Consider the following 22776-nt stretch of genomic DNA (forward strand, 5'->3'; position numbering starts at 1 on the left):
AGTAGTTCAATCACCTGGCAATGTCAACGTTTACTTTTGAAATTAATAAATGTCCATGCATTTTAAGTTGAGTTGTGGGGATTAGTATATAAAGCTAATCTAAATAAACGGAACATATAATGTAGCAATGACATTGATACTATATAAAGCTAACAAACAGGATGGAATTTTCTGAAGTGTAGAAATGTTGATGATGATTCTTTTAATTATAAAAGAGTTCCAAATTGTTATAAATATGTTTTCTGATTGAATATACGGAGAAATTAAATGCCATAAATAAATGAATATTTTACATTCAAATGTTGAGGATAGCAACTGTAAAAATGTGAATACAAAATGCACCAGTAACAAAAATTTATCTTGAAAAGTTTTATCATCAACGCTAGAACTTAATTATTTTTACATTTTATGGACATCAGTTAGTGAGGGTAGGTTGGTATATTTTCTACATATAAACAACACAATTTCTATCTATAGGATACACCATATGTTATATTTTAAACATTAAGTCGTAAATGAAAATACATATTTATGGCTTGGTACTCGACGTCATGAAGTAGTAGATTTGAGCAATTCTACACATAAATTTTTAACAATCATGAACTCATTCAGAACACACTGAATGTAAAAAATAATGTTGTGTTGTTTTTTGACACCTTGTATGATCGATTTCAAACAAGATAAAATATTTCAAACTAACAAAATTACATTACAAGAAGTTAATTCATAAAATAAAATGGATGACATCGAGGCTGCCCGGATACGTGTTTGTTTCTCGCGTCTCTTTCAAATTGCGCAGAATTTCTCTTCAGGTAAACTTTTTCCATTGTCTTTTTACCTTTTAAAAAGATTGTCAAGAATAATGTATTGCAGAAAATTTAAAGTGTCAACGATATGTCTACAACATCAGTTAAAGAGACTTCAAGGTTATACACAATTACAGTAAATGTTTAGTTTTCACAACACATTTCTACAGTACCCATTAAACAATAAAAGAACAGTAACTCTACCTTAATATTGTAAAAAAAATTTTGTATGCTTCTGGTAAATTTCCGCACTTTAGTTTTGAAGAGAAAACATTCCTGTACCTGGATCTTTTCTTTCATGCAGAACCTGATGAATTGTAATAGTCGTTTATTGTCATAATGTCATATTCAAAACAAAACTATGTAATACTCTATATTGAGTGATATAACTCACTAATAACAATCTGTAGGTGAGTTTTTAAAAATAGCGAATTGTAGTATATAAGCTGTTTATTGCGGAGTCAGCCATCAGACTTTTTGCAAACTTGTATCTAACATATTGCAATATTTTCATGAGTCACACAAGGTAACTACAGATCGCGACAAACTGGCTAATTTTTTTAATGTAATGTGGTGAATACACGGGTAATAAGAGGGTTATGGAACGTTTTGAACGAATCCAATCTAGAATTGTTCTTGGTCGTCTTGATTAATTTTTGTATTCATTATTTGTATCTGGCAATGTCCAGTAGTTAATTTTCAAATTGAATCGTTCTTAAAATGTTCTTGAAGGTTAGTACTGAACTGTTAAAACGTATTTCAATGTTAACATTGAACAGTTAACTAAAAACTTACTCAAACAATGAACTGTTAAAAATTATTTCAATGTTAACATTGAACAGTTAACTAAAATCTTACTCAAACGCAGACAATGAACTGTTAAAAATTATTTCAATGTTAACATCGAACAGTTAACTAAAAACTTACTCAAACAATGAACTGTTAAAACTCATTTTAATGTTAACATTGAACAGTTAAGTAAAAACTTACTCATAGGTAGAAACTGAGCTGACGCTGCTAACTTCATTGAGTAGCGACATATTCTCATCGTCAAAGAGGCATTCCGTGCTGCAATAAAATGTAAGTAATCTTCACAATAGTTTTTCTTGAGATCAAACTGCAAAGCTTTTTTGTAACACTTTTTGCGACAACTAAATCTTATTGTGAGTTCTTCTTTCTTTAAAGTTAGACAATAACTGCAGGTACATTTCACTACTTTATTTACATGAATAAAATCCACAAATAATACAGTTCATTTCAGTAATCAAACATCCACCATTTGGTATAACACTTATAATTAAAGTACGTGAATAAACAATTTAAAATCACAGGAGTAATACTGGATGCATTTCAAGTTCTAACACTCAAAACACATAGCTTCTCCTTGCATTTATCTAGGCCATTCTAGGCGGTGCTTTCGAAAATCTCATTTACCTCGATTATATAGCCTTACAATCACTCCCTTTCAGTCAGTGAGTGATGTCCAAAAAACATAAAAAATACAGTGATTGATCGCATTCACTTCCGATGGCCAGGTATTCAACCATCACACACGTTTCATTCCGAATACAATTTACCAGTCTGTTACAACTTTCAGTGAATACATGGTCTGTCCATTGTATGTTACCTTACCTGTTAGCCTCTTCCGAAAAACTTGGGTTAATGACACCTGTATAACAGCTTGGCATATGACTGCGTTTTAAAAAGGCAAAGTACTTAAATGTCATCTTTACATTTGTAAATGTCATAGTGCGAATTCTAAAAGTAATAGCCACACTTAACAATTATATAGAATGCAAGTAATTCAAGGCTAATTTGCACCGCTTTCATCAATTCCATTTAAAATATTTGATTAGATTTTAAAATCCTTACATGGGATCATAGTAGGAACTCTCTGCCCAACAGTTAGCTTTTAAAATTCCTGTAATTAGTAATTAACATGTACAATTTATATAAAAATAAAACGTTTAAACTGTAACATATTTTACCTCAAAAAACTTTTAAAAGCGTAAAAAGTAATGAAGATAGCATAGATATTGTTCAGCTAATGTATTTACAATTTTGTTATATATACATTGCTTAGAGATAATAGTTTAAATCAAAATTGAGTTCCGAGAATAAGCTACAGACAAATAGATACACAAACATGTCAACTGATACATTTAAGAAACTATCAACGTTTTTTTTATATAAGCAACACTTGTCTGAAGATGGACATCATCGATGTAGTCTATTTATTCACAAGTTCTAGTACAGTTTGTAGAGAATGTATAAACTGTAAGAGACCAATATGAACATACCTTTAGTATGTTTGACTTTCTCCTCCAATGGCACTGCCGCTGTAGAAGTGTTGACATTAACAGTTTTGTCTATCTGTAGTGGTGGCTGGGAAACTATTGTCACGTCTTTGGATTGGTTGTCTGGGCCTTGATCTATTCAATACAATAATCTTAAGATGAGAGACACAACTTGGTAGAGATACAATAGACAGCTTATTGTTGTTTTCAAATTCGTATTGACTGAAATCGTGATTTAAGATATATTTCCAGCTAAAACTATTTCAAAACATGTTCCTAACATCTTAGACAAACTACAGTTGTATAAAAATATCTTTATCTCTATAGAGACAACAATTTTAACAAATCTACACATTACGTGTTATCTTCATGGCCTCGTTACATAGAGATGATATCGCATGTTCAATCTGTTGATTGAGTCCTGTATAGCCTAAATGGTGGTGAGGATTCTCCAGCCACTCTCTGCTTAAGTCTGATGCCTGTTGGGGAGATTGTATTACGTAATGGTTGGGGAGATTGTATTACGTAATGGTTGGGGAGATTGTATTACGTAATGGTTGGGGAGATTGTATTACGTAATTGTTGTTGGGGAGATGTGTGTGTTGTGTGATGGTTGTGTGATGTGTATTGTGTAATTGGATGTTTGGGAGATGTGTATTCTGTAAAATATGTCAGGGAGATTTTTATAGTTTGCGATCTGTTGTGGAGATGTTTAATTTATAATGGATGTTGACGACATGTTTGTTGTGTAAAGGACGTAGGTCGTAATGTGTATATTGTTGATAGATAAGTTGAGATGTATATTCAGAAGGAATTAAACGCTTTGAACATAGCACTTTAAATCATATATTAATAAAAAACAGGCAGATTGATAATTACTAAGCAGCATTATCCAAATATTCCAAGCTGTATTATTTACAGCTTTCAGTAGATTTTAAGCCATTTTTATTCTATTTTTATTTAACCCAGTAGATACTTTTATAGATAGATACTTTAATAAAATATATTTTGTATTAAACACAGATACTTTTATATAATATATTTTTTTATTTAACACAGATACTTTTATAAAATATATTTTTATTTAACACAGATACTTTTTAAAACTATATTTTCATTAAGTACAAATACTTTTCTTACGTTTATAAGAATCTGAAGCACGTACTGAAGATCGATAATTTTCTGATCCAGGTAATTCTTGTGATGCTGAACGATGTTTTCAAAATGCTTGGGTCGCATCTAAACCAGACGATGATGGATTTTTAAAATTTCAAACAATTAGTTTAATTACATAAATTAAAACTATTCATCAGCAATAAATTATATAGAATTGCAGTCACCGGGGCGTCACAAGGGTTTCAACCTATGAATTGCAAGTAGAGTCACAAGGCTGGATTGCCTCTAGTTGTGGTATATCACATGTAAGCTTTTTTGTATATTTGTCAGCGAAGGTTGTACGCGGGGGGGAGGGGGGGGGGATATGACACCCTGGTTTAACCCACCTAGTTTCACTTGGTCTAGATACACTACTGGTAGTTACACAAGTATTTGTCACCATTTTTCCTGTTCTTCCTGGCGAAGCATAGCTCCTCTGATGAAGGTTCCCACTATCCACGGTCTTCTGTCACTCTGTTCAGCTGTTTCCACTATAGTGCTAGCCTGCTGGCTCTCTTACACCAAGTGTATATGATACAACGAAGATGCGTAGATACAAATTTCTATACGAAGCTATTTATAGATATCACCCCCCCTCCCTAACTAAATATAGTCACTACATCCTTATCACAACTAACGTACTTCCTTATCTACACCATCTACACCATGTACACCACCCACGCCCTAAAACCAAGCTACACAAAGTAAAACCCGATTTTTTTTTTTTACTAAATTGTCAACATCCTTCTACGTTCGACATTTTCCCAGCGAATAGTTGTATTAAAACAGGCACAACAAAATATTACATTCTTCTCTTCTGTGAATGTAAACACAGTATCATTAGCAGGCACTATAAGGTCAAGGTTATACCAGCAGTTGGAACCTGCCATGTTTGTTCCTGCTTAATTTGTAAAAGTTACAAACATGATAACATGTCGTTTAATTATCTATCAGAAATATGTTCAGTCAAGAATAATGACGTCAAACCTAACTGCCTAATACGAGTTCACATCTGAGATTAAACGAGACTTGTTTTTGATAAACGTACTCTGAATGTAGGTCTCATAGCATAACGCACCATGTGAATAAACAGCTATGTGTAGTTCAACTAGAATAGGCCATCTTGTGTTTAGCAAACACATCACATGAGCATATGCAGGCATGTGCTTTATTTTATTGCTCGTTTTTTTTTTCGCTGATTACGAAAATAAATGTGTATTTTAAATTTGTATTTTACTAATAATTAAAAGCATCCTACCTTTAGAGCACGTAGATAAGTACAAAAACTAAACCTGTTTTCTGTCAAATCTATTATCGCTAGGAGAGTGAGTAAAGTAGTTTCAACGTATCGCTCGCACTGAACGTATTTCCTCGGGAATAGAATTTCCATACGGGTTTTCCCGTTATTACATAATATACTAAGTGGGATTTTTACAAGGTTAGCCTACACATCCTGTAAAACTGTCAAATAGCTGTGATTTTAAAACAGCTATTAAATAATGACGTTATTTAAACGTTATTTTTTCGCAAAAATAAAATCGGTTAATTATGTGTTAAGTAAGTCTTTGAATATTTTAGACGAACAAAAATGTTAAATGACAATAAAGTTGTGAAACCAAAACTGCATTGCACAGTAGTCGTAGCAGATTAGTGTACAACCAGTGTTTCTTCCAGACTTTTTTCTCCGGGGGGGGGGGCACTTGAAATCTTCGGGGGGGCGGTAAAATTTCTTCGGGGGGGGGGGGGGGGCGGACACTGTTAAAAGTATATATTTTCTATATAAATTATATAAATTTCATTTCGTTCGGGGGGGGGGGGGGGGCGGTAAAAATTTTTCGGGGGGGGTTCAAAGCCCCCCCCCCCCCGAAGAGATGCCTGGAAGAAACTCTGTGTACAACGCATACAGCATTTTATACAACAGCTAAGTCACAGAACTAGCACGTTTCATACCATGGAACATTTTAAACCACTTTCTTTCTCTACATTCGTATTCGCTTGAACTAGGCTCCGACTAATCATCTGTTCTATTGAGATTGTTAGGCCTAGACTTTATTTTTAACCGTCAGCAAAGATGTTTTCTAAAGTAGGACCGTGCTATCACTTTCTAACAGCCACGGTAGAGTAAATGCCACTTTGGGTTAGTGTAAAACACTCAAAAGTTAATATAAAGCTGTTATATTTAAATATTCACAACTGAAACAAAAGGTCAAGCTATCGTGATCACAGATTTGCAAGGTTGCAAAAAATCGCGGCGTTTAAAGGGAAATTATCCAGAATCAAAGCCACTGTTTTTTTTTCTTGTTACTGCCCTTTACTATATTTCTAAAATAATAAACATCTTAATCTTAGTGTGAATTTAAAACTGAGTTTGTACTACCATATAATCAAATTTAAATTAAAAACTATAATATACCGCTGGTGGTAGTGTGTCAGTCAGTCATTCCGTCATCGCTATAGATTTTGGAAATCTCTCCATGTGCGCGGACGGCCGGGAAAACAAGTTTTTTTGGCGGCGGTTTAAATGACGCCTTGGGTTTGGGGAGATGTCTGGGCGGACGTTTGTGAGAGTATCGGCTCTCAATATTTTTTTTTTAACAGTAATTTAAATTTTGTGAATATCCATATTCGCACCAAAGTGCTACCGCCACCCGCGCGCAGCTACGAAGAAATACTCGCCACAATACGGGGATCCCCACCCGCGCGCTAACTCTGAGGTAATATCCATATCCCCACCGTAGCGAAGCGCGGGTATAAGCGTTTGTGTTTAGTTTTGTTTTGTTCCCAAGTTAGTACATTACACAAAGATTCACCGTGGCGGAGCACGGGTATGCTATAAACTCTGACGTAATATCCATATCCACACCAAGTTAGTACATTACAAAAAGATTCACTGTGGCGGAGCACGGGTATGCAGCTAGTACTCATGTAATCAACTGCAAGTCGCGAGCAATAAATATTCTCTCGTGTTGTTTCTATAGAAAAACCAAACAACGTTTGAATTTTCTCTATTACAGCCAGATTGTGGATTGTATCCAGCTTGTACACTTGGATCCAGATTGTGGATTGTATCCAGCCGAATCTAGGAGATCTAGATCTAGATTCTAGAATCTAGAGTGAAGTTCAGAGTGTGGATTGTATCCAACTTGTACATTTGGGTCCAGAGTGTGGATTGTATCCTGCTTGTATACTTATGTCCAGAGTGTGGATTGTATCCAACTTGTACATTTGGGTCCAGAGTGTGGATTGTATCCATTTTGTACACTTGGGTCCAGAGTGTGGTTTAGCATTTTACTCCGGGCGTGCACCAAGCTCATGACTATCTCAGCGACCTATAATGTCACATGTGAGAAGCCTCTTAAAGCAGGCAAAGTTAATACCTACAACATACTATAGACAATACTAGCACAGCGCCTTTCTGTGGCTGTTAGTCCTCAGATACACTTCTACAATAGTGTATAAAAGATATTTATAGTGATTTACTAAATATTTAGTAAATATGTAAAATGATTTTAATCTATAAACTTAGATCAAAACCATAATGCTTTAACAGCTTATAAATGTGTTACTAAAAAAAAACACCCATATATAATTATACAGACCCAAAATTTTACAATTCTCTAAAATATTTCTTAATCAATTTCTTACAGGAGTCTCTTGGGGTTAAAGAGGGGGTGAGGGGAAGGGGGAGGGAGGGGGTGGGGTGGGAGGGGAGGGGGTCTACAGTATCGAAAGTTTTCAAAAAACATCGATCACGCAACCTACCGGTGACACAGGGGAGATAATACTATTAATTAATTAAATCAATAATTTTTTTTTTTAAAAATCATCTTAAATTAAAAAATAATGCAGGCTTATAAGTACCCCCGGTGCGGCACTTAATGGTGTCAGCGACCTTTCCCGGGGGCAAAGTTTCAATTTTCAAGTTGCACCCCACCCCCTTCCCCTCCTCAAACGTTCGATCCCCTCCCCCCCCCCCCCCCCCCCCCCCCCGCCCCTCAAAATTTCGATTTGCCTTGACCAACAAGGCTATAATCGGAAAAGTATTACTGTAATTTAAAAAAAAAAAAGAAGAGTCTATTATCAGACTCCCCAAAACCCACACCAAGATTAGTGTTCAGCATTCCAGTGTTCCAAGGTGTGCACCTTAGCGCTAGCCTGGCCCCGCAGACACGACGTTAGAAACCCCGCCCGACCCTCGCAGGGACTTCCCTGAGAAGGGGCGGGACAAGGCGACTGAAAATCGTCTCGTAAGGTACCAAGCGTCCCCCTATTGCGCACACCCCGGTTTTTTTTAACACTAAAGCATTCTGCACATAGCCTTGGTAAGGTGTGCCTGAAAATCCAAATGATGGCGTTAATGTAATACTGCCATGCTCGGGCCTAAAAGGCGACAAGTTAATTGGCGTTTTTAAATTCCCGTTCTGTTTTTAAAAATTATATTATTACGAGCCGACCCGCGGTGTATCATACGCCGCTATTTAGTTGTTTTTTTTTCTACTTTTCAGTAATTGAAAGTATTTGCTTTAAAACACTAAACCCCCATTCCCCCCCCCCCCCCCCCCCGTGAAAGCAGCCTCCTCTTAGTTACCTCCTCTAAGTTTAAAAAAGTTTCAAACTGAATTATCGGCCCCTATTAGCCGTCACCAAACTAAACATTTAGCATGAACTACAACTCACCTGACCATGTGAGGGGAGGGGGGTTGGGGGTGGGGGGTGGTAGCAATAGAGAGGAAGAGATGGGGACTGCAAGGCGCGCGCTTGCAGCTTGTTTTCTAACGGCTCCTAAAAGAGAATTATATATATAGATATTATATCTATTTTAAAAAGATTCACCGTAGCGAAGCTCGGGTATGCAGCTAGTCTATAATATACGCCGCAAGTGTCGTTCCGCACATTCTAGCACTTCCGTCAACGGTATATCAACTTTGTCTTCTTCAAAGCTGGAGAATGAATAAGGTGGTAGTCTATGGAAAGTCGCTCCCTGGGCGCGGACGCCCGGGAAAACATGTAGTTTGGTGGCGGTTTAAATTACGCTGTGGGTTCGGGGAGGCGAGGTATCTGGGCTGATGTTCGTAAATATCCCTATTCACCCCGAAGGTGCTACCGCCACCCGCGAGTAGGGAGGTGCTCTGGGGTAGTATCCATATCGGGACGTATCCCCAGGGTAACGAAGCGCGGGTGTAAGATAGTTTTATGTATGCTACTTCTTCCACACATCTTTACAAATAGCCAGACCTCCGCTAAACTGACGTCACTCCTCAGCCTAAAACTCCCCTTCAACATTGAAGTTGAATTTTTCTTAAAATACAATATTTTTCCAAAATCTTGTCTGAACTCTGTCAACAAAGAATATTTTAATCAATTCCTATAACAAGTTATTAAAACAGTTTTCTAAAACGTGAAATAGCGGCTAAATAACGTTTTCTGACATTGCTGTTTTATAATGGAAAAGTGTGACGTCACACCATCTGGTCTCTCCCTCCCCCTCTCCCTATCACACACCGTCACAAAATTACCGATTCCCCTCCCCTATGAGTTAGTCGTCATTTATGGACGACCCAATAGCACATGCAATTAGAATTAATTACCCAATTATATATCTTTTCCAAGAGGACGAACAACAACATACTGTCAATACAACTTGCAAGCTTAATGATATATTTTCTAAGGTAACATTGTTTTTTTTTAATTAAAGAGTATTATGAAAACAAAAGGGTAGTGTTATTAAATGTCAGAAAATCTAAAACATCACGATGTTTTCCAACTTTATTTGTTCCTTGCTCCATTGTTAGTGGTTTGTAAGTAGTGTGGATCCCTCTATAACTTATTTAAATCTATTTCTGAATCAGCATATATGTAAATTCGATATGTATGTCTTTTTTACAAAAAAAAATGAATGTTTAATGTCATCCTTTATTTTTGTAACAACACTTGCAGCATTCGTTAGATAGAACGGCTGTGAATTCCGCTCTCAACTTAACGAACTCTCCACTATATTCTCATTTCAAACAACCTAACTACCCCGACTACAACCCTCTCACCTAACTGCCAAACAACTTATATTTTTAATTAACTACCTGTCACAACCAACATAACTAAAGCAACATCATTATCACAACACATACAATACCATCAAGCATACAAAAATTCACAACACAGTTTTAGAAAAAAAATTTTTTTATAATATAATGTGTGATGCATATTGTATGTGTGTAGACAATAACAAGCTAATTTATGTTCAATTAAGAAAGTTTAAAAAATACATGATATTTAATTATGAATGAATAACCTTATTCAACTTAACCATCGATTAGTTATAATATTCACATTCGTATGAATAATTCAAGTTTATTACTAAAACACAACCGATAAGATCGCCACAATCATGTTTAATTGGACGTGGTAATATTTTTTTTCTAGAACTTATTTAAATTATCTGAGTTATTAGTGTGCAGATTTAATCACACCACTGCCCAGATGCGCTATGGCTTCTGTATGCAAGCCTTGAGTGTAAATAAATTTTAATTATGCTTTTTTAAAAGTTGTTTTAAAACAGAGTTGTTGCTTAAAACTAGTTTAAAAGACGTTTTGAAATGAAAACCTACAGCATACTAGAGATAAATGTACAGTCAACGACCGACTTATTTTGATGGAAATCATAGCTAGATGACCATAAAACTTAAAAAAAAATATTCTATATTCCTATATTTGATAAAATAATATAGAGTAAAAGCCTACCGAACAAAACGCGCATATGTTCTATTTTTAAGTGTTGGCAAAGCTAAGTGTGAAGCGTATCGTGGAAGTGTTCCTAATGACATTTGTAGCCGACCCTTTTGACGGGGTCCATTTTATGGTGCCATTTTGTCAGGGTCATTCTGTCACTAGCCATTTTGACACTGAACGCTTTTCTTAACATTTTGACATAAATATACAATTCAACAATACAGTACAACGTAATGTGCGGGGCAGAGGCGTATCGAGGGGGAGGGTGCGGACCGCACCGGGTTACACCCGACCTCGCTACGTCAATGGTCCGGGGTATGTAGATATAAGCATTTAAATAACAGGCTTTGAAAACAGCAAGGTATACGCCTTTTTTACATTGATTTATTAATAAAATCTTTCATTTCCCAAACTGTTGTTTAGTTCAAATAAATGACAGCAACATATATTATGTATACGCCTGCATTGAAAAATAAATAAATAAATACAACTTTCATTAATAGCTTACCATTAATCAAATACAAAATTATACAACACTTTATATACTGTAGAACTTAGATGTTTTTGGAAAATATAACAACAAATTCATTGCCATATGGAGGAGTGTAGCTTATTAATTTTAGATGGGATTTAGAGATTCGTGTTGGGGGGGGGGACAAATTAAGTCGTAAAAAACAAAAACGATTCAATCTAAGGATACAAGAAAATAAACACGAAAAAGGATAATATACCTGCATTTAAGATACACATCTCCACCTCTCTACAAAAGAATAAATCAAACAAACATTGCCAAGACTAGATTTGGTAGCATCAGCACATCATGAATACTTGATTTGTTGGAATATGGGACTGTTACGTTGAAAGTTGTCCTTCCTTTTTGTGATGAGTTTAAAAATTAATAACTGGTACACATACCCATACATAAATACACACACAGATATTCCTATATATATATATATATATATATATATATATATATATATATATATATATATATATATATATATATTATATATATATATATATATATATATATATATATATATATATATATATATATATATATAGTATTCAACATGTACGAACATTTAAAGAGTATATATAACAAATTAGGACAGTCCATTGGTTCCTGTATTACAAAGAACATTTATTGGTGGTTATTCCAGTCTTTGTTTTGATTTTTTTTTCCATGTAAATCCCAAATAAAGGGATTGTGTCTGATGTTTTTTTTGTTAGGATTCTAGCCCTGATGTTTACCATGTTGGGTCCAAAATGTTTGTTTCTTTTTGGCAAAAGAAAAAAAATATTGTTACAACAAATGTACAACAGTCTGATGACCCATTTTAGCAAAAAATACTTTACTGTTTCACAAAACGAGTTAAGTACATGTCGAATGTTAGGGAAATTAAACAGCATCAACCTTCAGACTATAACTTGGTAGACAACATAAGAATTCGAAGTAGTATATGTTTTATTTTAAATTTATTGTTTGGTCGTTTGGTTTTATTCGCTGTCAGTATGAGCTTTCTGTCCAACCTTAATGATTTAACTATAAATTAATTTTCCAAATTACGAGATCTATATAGCTTAATGTAAACAAAATGAAAAGAAAAGTGAATATTGATATGTTCAATACACTTATTCTTAATGTTTGAAACCTAGAATAACGTGGGGTGGGCTGGGGTGGATAAAAAAGAGCGAGATGAGTGCAGAAACCGTCCTTCACGAGATATTATCTTGTGACAGTTTAAACATGTGTGTAGGTCATCACTTTTGTAGTCATATGTACTTAAGTATCGGTATACCATTTGGTAGTCTAAACATGTGTGTAGGTCATCACTTTTGTAGTCATATGTACTTAAGTATCGGTATACCATTTGGTAGTCTAAACATGTGTGTAGGTCATCACTTTTGTAGTCATATGTATTTAAGTATCGGTATCCCATTTGGTAGTCTAAATATGTGTGTAGGTCAGCACTTTTGCAGTCATATGTATTTAACTATCGGTATCCCTTTTGGAGTCACATGCGTTTAGAATAACTTTAAGGTGCCAGTTTATAAGTCACATGCAGATGTTACTTTAAAATGAACATGTATTTAACCTATCTATTACTTACATGTAGAGTACAACCCCATCACAAAGTCATTTACTTCATTTTGTCACACAGGTACGTCACATTTACATATTTTTTTTAATACACAATTTTCTAAATCGAACTTATGTCGGTTATAAACGTTATCAGATTTGACTGAATTGTATAAAGAAAGCTATAGTTTCTCTTTATATGATGAAACAAAAGACTAAAGATGACATATTAGAAATAAAACAACGGAGAGACAACTTTGTACCCGAAAATAGCAACAGGACATCAAGAATTGAACAACTCAGCAGAAGCAGAACTTCTATGGGTCTTCTCCGTGATCTCCTCGGCCGGCCAACTTTTTTGCCGTGTCGATTGAAATTCATAGCTTTCTTTGCAATATAATCGTCCTCCCTTCTCAGTGTCATCTCATCCATCCCCATTTATGGACTTTAATGGCAAAACAAAAACACATGTTGTATAAATATATTAAAACATTAAAACAAATGTAAAGCAATAAACTAATTTTACTTACGTATTTTTATTGGATACAAGCCGACTTGACCTAACTTAGGGGATGCATTTACGATTTGGACTTTTAGGCAGAAATTTGGACCACTTTAATGCACTTAGTACTTTTACTTTATCTCTAAATATGATAAAACTTTAATAAAATTCACTAAACATAGTAGAACTTACCGCTTTTTAATAGTTAAACATTTATTTCGTTTACTATTTGTGACTGCCACTTCCGTTGAGTATTTTGCTGCGCTTTTGATACTTTCATTTACAGTAGTTTAAAACAATATGGAGGATTGTTATTTAGTCGCGTTCAGATTTTTGACGAGAGCGGTACAAAAATAATAGTTTTAAATGATGCTAGTGGGTTCAAAGAAAACATCAACACAACACATAAATAAGGGACGTAACAAATACAATAATCTAAGGCGTCTGAATCATCTCGATACGTTCCTTTGTAAACAGCTTTCCATTTATTTTTATTAATTCAAGTCTTGCAGCTTTTAACGCAAAATGTGTTGGGCCTATATCGTGAAATATATTATATTTTTAAACGTACACCAACTGTTTTATTTGTAGTTAAACTTTATTTCTCTAATGTACTTCATTTCAAGAGACCATAGCTGACACATAATGCACTTTACTCCAGAATGAATGACATGTACTTCAATACACTAGACCTTAGATGACATGTACATAACTTTAGCAGTCTCTTAATGACATGTACTTTACTTCACCAGACAATAGATGACATGTACCTTACTTTATCAGACAAAAGATGGCATGTAGCCAACCTCATTTCAGAAGTCTGAACATAACATAGCGAAGGCTGATCGTAGCAAAGTATTGATATTATTTCTTTTTCTGGTGTAAAATTATTGAATGTATACAATTCCTGTTGCTAGAATATTTTTTTCTACACATGAAGGATTATTAATAAATAGGTTGGTATCGTTATATAACTATTTTCGTTTATTTTTCATCAGTCTTTTGTTTATGCGTGCCATATAATACAACAAATAGTTTATGCTTGGAAAAAAGTCGTGTTTAATACATGCTTGTAAATGTATAAAGTTTGACATTATCGGTTATGAAATACAAGTTATTGTAACTTACCCCATAAAACACACAAGCCAAAATCTAAACATATCAGTACCATGTTTACGCATAAAAGTGTAATATGCCTCAAAATGTTGGCACATTTACTAGCGCACAGAACTGTTTTCAAGAACATTTATCTGTAATCCTTTAGCAGCGTGCAATTGATGTTTTCGAGTGCACAAATACATGTGCTTGTACGTATGTGTTTATGTGTTTGTGTGTGTGTTTGTACAATTGTGCGAGCATACGTGTGAGTACTTGTATTCACGTGTGAGGAAATCAACAACATTACACACAAGTCCTGGTTTAGCTCAAAAAGGCGTATGGGCAGACGTCATTCATGTTGACTTTATGATTACAAACCTGGAAATCTAATAAACAATAGCACACGTACTAGAAAGTTGTTTAGACACATAGCCTTTAGTAATTAAGTAGGTTGATGTGTCTCACATACAACATCTGATCTCTTACGTATGCCCCAATGAAACCAATTCATTAATAACATTGATTTCTGCCTGTTTAATGAACATAAAGCGACTGATTAGGCTTAAACTTAAAATTAGCTGTCATGTGACTAATGCAATACAAGGGGCTAGTGTGCTTATCAGGAAGAGAAAAATATATAACAACCTCAGTTAAATATATAGTTGTAGGTCATGTTCAGCCAGTTAAAGTGAGGTAAATGTCATTCTCTGTCTTGTGGAGTTGGGTTATCTCATCAATGGTCAGGTAAAGATGTAAATGTTTCCTTAACCGTCACGAGAGGTAATGTGTGTTGTGACACTTCATGTAAACTGTCGTCGTTAGCTTTCGTGTAGAAAATTTCTTTAAAAACTTGAAATGTGTAAAAACATACTTGAGTGTAGCTGTGTTTAATCAAGCGTAGCCACCACCTCATCTACTAAACCCTAATTTAAATGAATGAAGTAACGATTACTTATCACTAATCAAACTCAGGTAATATGTCTAGCCTGCATAATTTGAATGAGAACATAGTTATTTGAATATATATGCTTATCTTTTATTTATATAAACGAATGGCCTATTTTTGTATGTGTAGTGGGGGTGTGTGTCGGTGTGTGTGTTTGGGTAGGTGTTCATTTACAAATACAATGCTACCGACTAAAAACACAATCAAGAAAAGCGGTAATGTATTAGATCTAATATGTTTTTACATTTAATCACATTCCAATATATTTACAAATGCATAAAATTAATTATTATATTAAACTATCAGACTCATATTGTTGTCTTGTGAACTTATTTAAACATTCGTCTTTAAAATTGTTCATTAGATTTGTCTAAAAATGCAGGTTTCAACTTCATATTTAATACAAAATAATATGTTTTATTTTTAACATACGAAACGCATACAAATTAAATGGTTCACGCAAAGGTCTCTTACAGAAGCGTTAAAAGATGTAAAATTATAGCTTTCGTATATGTATATTGTGGTCAAGTAGAACATATTAATTGGCGATCACATAAAATCAGTTTGAAATGTGTACTGACGGCTAAACAAATAACATGAAATCATTAGTGTTTATTGTAGACATGTATTCTTCACACATAGTAGGTTGTTAGCATGTGTTGAACATGGTGGTTACATGTTTTATTGAGAATTTCCCATCCACAAAGTTTTGTGTTGTACTTCTATAAACTGACGATAGTAAAACTACTGAGCCAGGATAAAGCTGCCTTTTTATCTGCTTCCACCACTTGAAAGTAAAGTTCTTGACCTTTCTTCATGTCAACAACCACTGACCCAGCAGCGCTAGTGTTGGCACATTTCACTGCTATTAACGTACACCACCTGCCTCCAGCCCACACACCAACTTAAATATTTTTATCTCCCGATTTATGTAGAGTGACACAGACAAGATATAAACCATCATGTGGTGATACAAATGTTCCTGTTGTTTGATTAAAATGTTGACCGTTATATTCACGAACTTCACGAAATTTTAAAATAATGTTTACATAACTGACAGGTGTTGGTTGAGCAAGCTCCACATGACAAGCATATCTGTTACATACACGTGACTCTGTTGATTGGAAAACATTTGTATTATTTACATGTTTAATTCCACCAATGCTTGCTATAAATGTGTAACATGTCCTAGTGAAAGTGCATGAAATATGACATGTAAGTACAAAATAAAAATAGAAGACAAACAATGTCTCAACAAATAAAGACTTGTGGATTATTTTTATACAATCGTCTATAACAGCACTCATTGAAATGATTAGTTAGTACCCCGACAATTTTTGTAGTGTTAGTTAATCGTCTCCTGCGTATTGAAACTATTAGTTTAGTACCGTCCTCAAGATATATGATATCCGTTGTTTTTTTTTTCATTATACATGCAAACGATTAGTATTAAAAGCCGTAATACATCAGAAGATTGTAAAAATAAATATGGCAAGTTTATTAACACAAAAACGACCAGAACCAATTGAATGATAATATTGCCGTGAAGAAAAATTACAACAAAATATTTTGAAAATTGAAATCTTGGTACTAGAACACACTGTTTTAGTAGCAGAAACTTAAAGAGCTGAAGTTTTAGTTAACATTATAAAAAAACTGTAGCTATATTCACCTCCTACTGTAACAGATTTACCTGGTTTTTAATGCATCAGGTGAGAAACAAATGTATGGCGAAACCCACGGGTCTAGTGGCTGGTACCATGGGTGAGTGAAATGTTCGAATCATTTTTCTATATTATGCTCTGTTTGGCTAACGAAAATCGCTCAAACTTATACATGGTATTACGTTTAATATTAAAGAGGCTCGTAAACTAAAATAGAAATGTATGGAGTTTGCATCGATATTCTACAATAAAGTTTTATATTTACACCTAGATAGAGATAATATAGATTGAACAATTAACTTATATCATGATGTAAGATTATTTTTTCCCGAAGAATCTTACCGATTACATTGAAATCCATCGTCAGCTTTGATATAACATTTTCTATAGTTTCTAGCTGAATTAAAATAAAGTATAGTATAAATTTAATGAATAAAGTTATCACATATCAGCGTAAGTGATACAATAGGTCCACTCACTTTAGATTAGCAAAGTGTAATTAGATAAATTGATTTTTATAGCACTAACTTGTTTTTATACTAACATTAGATACCACTTAATTAACAAATGTCATTCATTTGTCTGAAAATAACTAGACAACTAATGCCCTATGCTACAGATTATATAGTAATTAGATATTTACAAACATACCTTATTTATTCTTTCTTCTCTAGTTTCCAAGTTCTGGTTAAAGATTTGAATCAGTCTGTCAAATGGCATCAATCTTTGTTGAAGGAGTTTGCACATCACATTGTGCTAAATTGCCAATGATTTTAATGGATTATTACAAATTTTACTACTTCTTAAGATTAAATTGCAGAATTAAAAACGTGCTCTAAATATAGTTCTAGAATCAATGGTCTTACTGCTAGAAAAATTAATAAACTGATTTTTAATTAAAGGTACACCTTGTTTATAAAATGTGTAGTATATAAACTTGTCAGCAAAAGTATACCCAATTAATTAGCAATCGTAATGTTTACCTTTAACTGTAACTTCTCAAATTTGGTTGATACATTTGCCATGGTTTTATTAAAATCCTCTTCTAAAGAAACAATAACATCAGAAAGTATTTTAATTTCTTGTGTTATACTGTCTGTTTTATCAGAGTGAAATTGCATCTCTTTATTTATTTTGTGTAAGTTGTTTTCATATTTGTTCATATCTAGAGACAGTTTCTCTTGTGTTTTGTTTGGCCTGGATTCTTTTTCTTTTAAACTTTCAATTTCTTTGTTCAGCTCCTTTACTTTGTTATCTTGTTCACTCTTTTGTTTTCTGAGGTTTTTGAAATTCTGTTTTTGTTTTTTAGTCAGTTGTTCAATGTTTACCCCCATGTCACTCTGTTCTGTTACAAAGTTGTCTCTCCATTGTTTTATTTCTGATATGTCATCTGTAGACTTGTCATTGACGTCTTGTAGAGAAGATATGGCTGTCTCTATCTGCTCAAGTCGACTGACGTCTTGTAGAGAAGATATGGCGGTCTCTATCTGCTCAAGTCGACTGACGTCTTGTAGAGAAGATATGGCTGTCTCTATCTGCTCTAGTCGACTGACGTCTTGTAGAGAAGATATGGCTGTCTCTATCTGCTCAAGTCGACTGACGTCTTGTAGAGAAGATATGGCTGTCTCTATCTGCTCAAGTCGACTCACTATTTCTAATGCCATAAAAAGACCAAAAACAATTACTGGAATTAGTAATTACGTCTAGAAGAAGAAAATAAGGCATACCTATCTACATGTTAAGTTTTACAAAAAAATGTTTTAATTTCAAAATAGTTTATACCCGCTGTTGATTGAACGTGTTTAGTGACTTGATGATTTGATTCACTAAGGTCACGTTTATCTGCTTCTGTAGTCTGTGGTGTAGACTGGGGTAATGTTGGCGTATATTCCTCGTAATCTACGTAGTCTTTATTTTCATCTAGGTAATGTAAATGAATAAAAATAATATGTCATTACATAAAGTGATAATGGGATATGTATTGTTTAATATTTGTGTCAATTTCTTTCATGTTTCAAATCTTAATTTTGTTTGATGTACGGTATATTTTTTTACGTTCGTTGTTTGCTTTCATTAGGCTAGTAGAGATTTACAAATCTTACATTTTTTATAATTATAGAAGCACTTACTTATGATTGATGATGCCGCATTGAACAAACACAAAGTAGCTGAGTCTAGCTCTTGATGTATTTCTATGTAGGTAAATGAGGGGTGTTCATTTTTATCCTCTTCTATCCAAGTCTTACTTTTTTGTACAGCCTTGTAAAAAAATTTATGATTTTTTAATGAAACGTGATGAGCGTTTAATATTCTTCTATGTATTATTTAATCAATAACAACATTAATGATTAATTACTTGTTTCATAACATCCAAGACAGGTTCCAGAACTTGTATCTGTTCTTCCAAATATTTCTTATGCCTCGCAACAAGTTCAACTTGAATCCTGGGTCGCATCTAAGAAAAAAATTAAAAGATTTGGTCGCGGTATTGACTAATTAACTTGATTAACCAGAAAAATTTTAAGACAATTTTAAAAATAGAAACGTTAAGAAACCTTTTATAGTTTAAGTCTCAGTAGATTAAATTTGATAGCAGTATTATTCAGAAAACAGCTATATTTTGTCAAAGGCTTTCTTGCTGATTAAATATCTATCATGACGTTTAAACGTCTTATTTCTTTTGATAATTATTTTTAACTTACTACATGAAATTTCACTCTTTACTAAATAAATGTATGCAAGTAGGCCTATTTGGTAAAATTATATAGGATCTAACGGGAAAACCCGATGTTATAAAAAAAAATGTGTACAAGTGATAAAGATGGCGACAAGACACGACACGTACTAGAGATAGTCGATTGCCTCCAACTTTAACTAATTTAAATGATTAAAAAATCATATTTATGTCATATTTATGTCTATCTCAAACTAAGTAAAATTTAATGTATATTTTAAATTAACTTAAACAAATATTATTTTTATATTTAATAAAAGACAAATATCAAATAGTTTAAATAAAATGTGCAGCTTATTTAGCATACGTTTCATGTTTATTGTTGTCGTTACTGTCTAAAGATGAATTTAATTGTATGTAAATGGGATGTTTACACTTACTTTATAACTTTTGGAATATGTTTAGCTTACAGTAGAACCGGTCTTGTCTTTAGAGTGCTGAAGGCCTTCCACATCTGCCAAGTTCATCCTTTAAAGCGAAACTTCAAAAAGGGAAATCCCGATATTACCTAATACGTGACGTCAACTTACAAGGGACAAAACTGTTGTTTTTCTAGTTTCTTAACACATGTATTTAGGTAACGTAACACTTGTTTTCTTTGTTTGCACAGAACATCTCCTGTTTTATAGATCTACAGTCGTCAAAAGGTTATTAAACTTTTTCTGATTGGGATTTGTGTTGGGTACAAAATAAAGTCCAGCAAAATGTCAGACATAAAATCTATTGTAAGGCTGTTGTTTTATGGTAGTGCTGTCTTAAATAATATTATTTTTCCATGAATGGTTGAGACATATGTTAAAATATCCTATAAATAATCAAGATTCGTGTATATCGAGGCTTGCTTTGAAATATTCTTTGAACCTGGAAAATAATTAACACATAATCTGACAGTAGGGACCATTTGTGTCATTTAGATCTTAGTAATAGATGTATTGGTGTATTCTGCATTGCTTATATCTATTTGCTAGTCACATGATATACAATTATAATTACGACAATTAGGGGTTCTGTTCTAAAATTGTATAACCTGACAGAAGATGTTTATGGTGGTGTCAAGAAATGGCTGTTAAGTTCCAAAATACACTTACCACAGGATATAGTTAATTTGTTGGGACAATCCATAACTAAACCATTTAAAAATTGTTAATTTTAATCTTCTATGAGTGAGATGTTTTTAAACTTGAGCAGCAGTTGTTTCATTTAAGAATTTTCTCTTCTAGAAGGTTGCTGTCTCTGGTTATCGGGCCTCATCTGGTAGAGGGATTAAAGTCAGGACTGTAGTGTGAGCAATAATGAGCTCTCTTACCTGAACACGGGGATAATGACGTCAACGTGTGACGTCATAGACTCATTATGCTTTGCGTCATTTAATTTGTGTGTGTTTGTTATAACATTAATTTTAGAATAAAAATAAATTAATAAATCGAGAACTGATAACTTCAATAATAATTTACAACCTATATTTTAATAAACCAGACAAAGGTGATTTATATTTGCAGCAAAGCTTAACTAGACCCATGTGTGGCGTACACTACAGAAGGCAGGTCAGAGCTATTTCATGTCTTTGATGCTGTGTAAAATCTATCAAATAAATAATTATTACTGATTTAAAGGTTTAAAACAATTGAATTAATAAAACAAAAACAAAAAATAAAAAGGAAAAAAAAAACTAATTGAGGACTATATAGATATAGATGTTTGAAAGGGAAGAGTGTTTGCTTTTACGTGTCTCATTGTAATAACATAACTTTTCCGATTGCTTAAAATTTGTATCATTTTAATTCTCTGTAATCCCAAATTCATTTCAGCTCTACTTTAAAAAAAAAAACAAATTCCCCCCCTCGTCCCCTCAGCCCACCACGCCGAGAAAAAAAATCCCTTGAATCATCATTTAATTTTAATTACACATTTGCATTTTCAGTTTCAGGTTGGTTTTTAATTTTTAATTTTTCTTTATATTTAGACGTTTTGTATTACATCTATGTATATGTAAACCATCTTAAATGAATGAAAGCAGGCTACAAGTAAGAAAGAAATATTACTATTGTAATATATTGTAATATATTGTAGTTTTCATTTGATGTTCGAAATTATGTAAGAATTTGATGTTGATGTACTTGTTTTAAATTGCAAATAAAAATATTTAAAAAAAAAAAAAAAAAAAAAAGAAAAAGATTATTAAAATTTATTATCATAATTCATAAAAATATTATACTGTAAAAAACACTAAGAATGGGTGGAATAGAGTGTATGCTGACAGCGTTTTGGGTACTAGGCCCAGTCCCCCAACTGTGATATGGCCAGCCCCGTGGCAGTAGTTCCATGAAATCCACTACCGAAATACCTGCTATTTTTTCGAATATTTTCAATTTTATTTATCGATTTTATTTAGAAGGCATTTTCTTATTTGTCAGTGTGCATTAATTTGACTTGAGTGACACGGTTTTTTAGTTATTAGCTTCTAAATTGGGTAGAGATAGTGCTATAGTTATATATAATTTGATTTTGTTATCGTAGCATCCTAGCAGAGCTAGTTAAATACTTTATTATGTGTTGTGCAAAACATGCGTATGTTTTTATATGAATAAATATTATTTCATACTTAAAAAAAAATAATAAAAAAAAGAGCTATTTCAAGGATTGTACACATTTGGCTGAAACATTTTATTTGCACTTAATTTAAGCTGAGGTATTTGTTTTTATTGTTTTTATTGAGATATGTATTGAATAGAAGAATGTGAAAGATCTACTTAACCGTCATG

At 33.4% G+C, this 22776-nt stretch overlaps 2 protein-coding genes across 2 annotated transcripts; both read right to left on the reverse strand.

Moving 5' to 3' along the window:
- Positions 1–734: 734 nt before the first annotated feature.
- Positions 735–5597, reverse strand: LOC131933551 (uncharacterized). Its single transcript, XM_059290276.1, has 9 exons — positions 5517–5597; positions 4244–4342; positions 3462–3582; positions 3107–3238; positions 2679–2727; positions 2439–2498; positions 1797–1874; positions 1011–1113; positions 735–838 (listed from the first exon to the last, which is right to left on the reverse strand). The coding sequence occupies exons 2-9, from the start codon at positions 4340–4342 to the stop codon at positions 809–811; spliced, it is 672 nt and encodes a 223-aa protein (XP_059146259.1). The 5' UTR covers positions 5517–5597; the 3' UTR covers positions 735–808.
- A 10308-nt stretch (positions 5598–15905) lies between these two features.
- Positions 15906–20477, reverse strand: LOC131933552 (leucine zipper protein 1). Its single transcript, XM_059290277.1, has 9 exons — positions 20395–20477; positions 19637–19735; positions 19410–19539; positions 19063–19200; positions 18264–18934; positions 17932–18036; positions 17623–17677; positions 16666–16730; positions 15906–15986 (listed from the first exon to the last, which is right to left on the reverse strand). Exons 2-9 carry the CDS (start codon positions 19733–19735, stop codon positions 15906–15908), a joined length of 1344 nt encoding a protein of 447 aa, XP_059146260.1. The 5' UTR covers positions 20395–20477.
- Between the last annotated feature and the right edge of the window lie 2299 nt (positions 20478–22776).

This window comes from Physella acuta, unplaced genomic scaffold (genome assembly GCF_028476545.2).
Source record: "Physella acuta isolate Inbredline_101_S28 unplaced genomic scaffold, ASM2847654v3 ptg002549l, whole genome shotgun sequence".
In the NCBI taxonomy this organism is placed as follows: Eukaryota; Metazoa; Mollusca; class Gastropoda; family Physidae; genus Physella; species Physella acuta.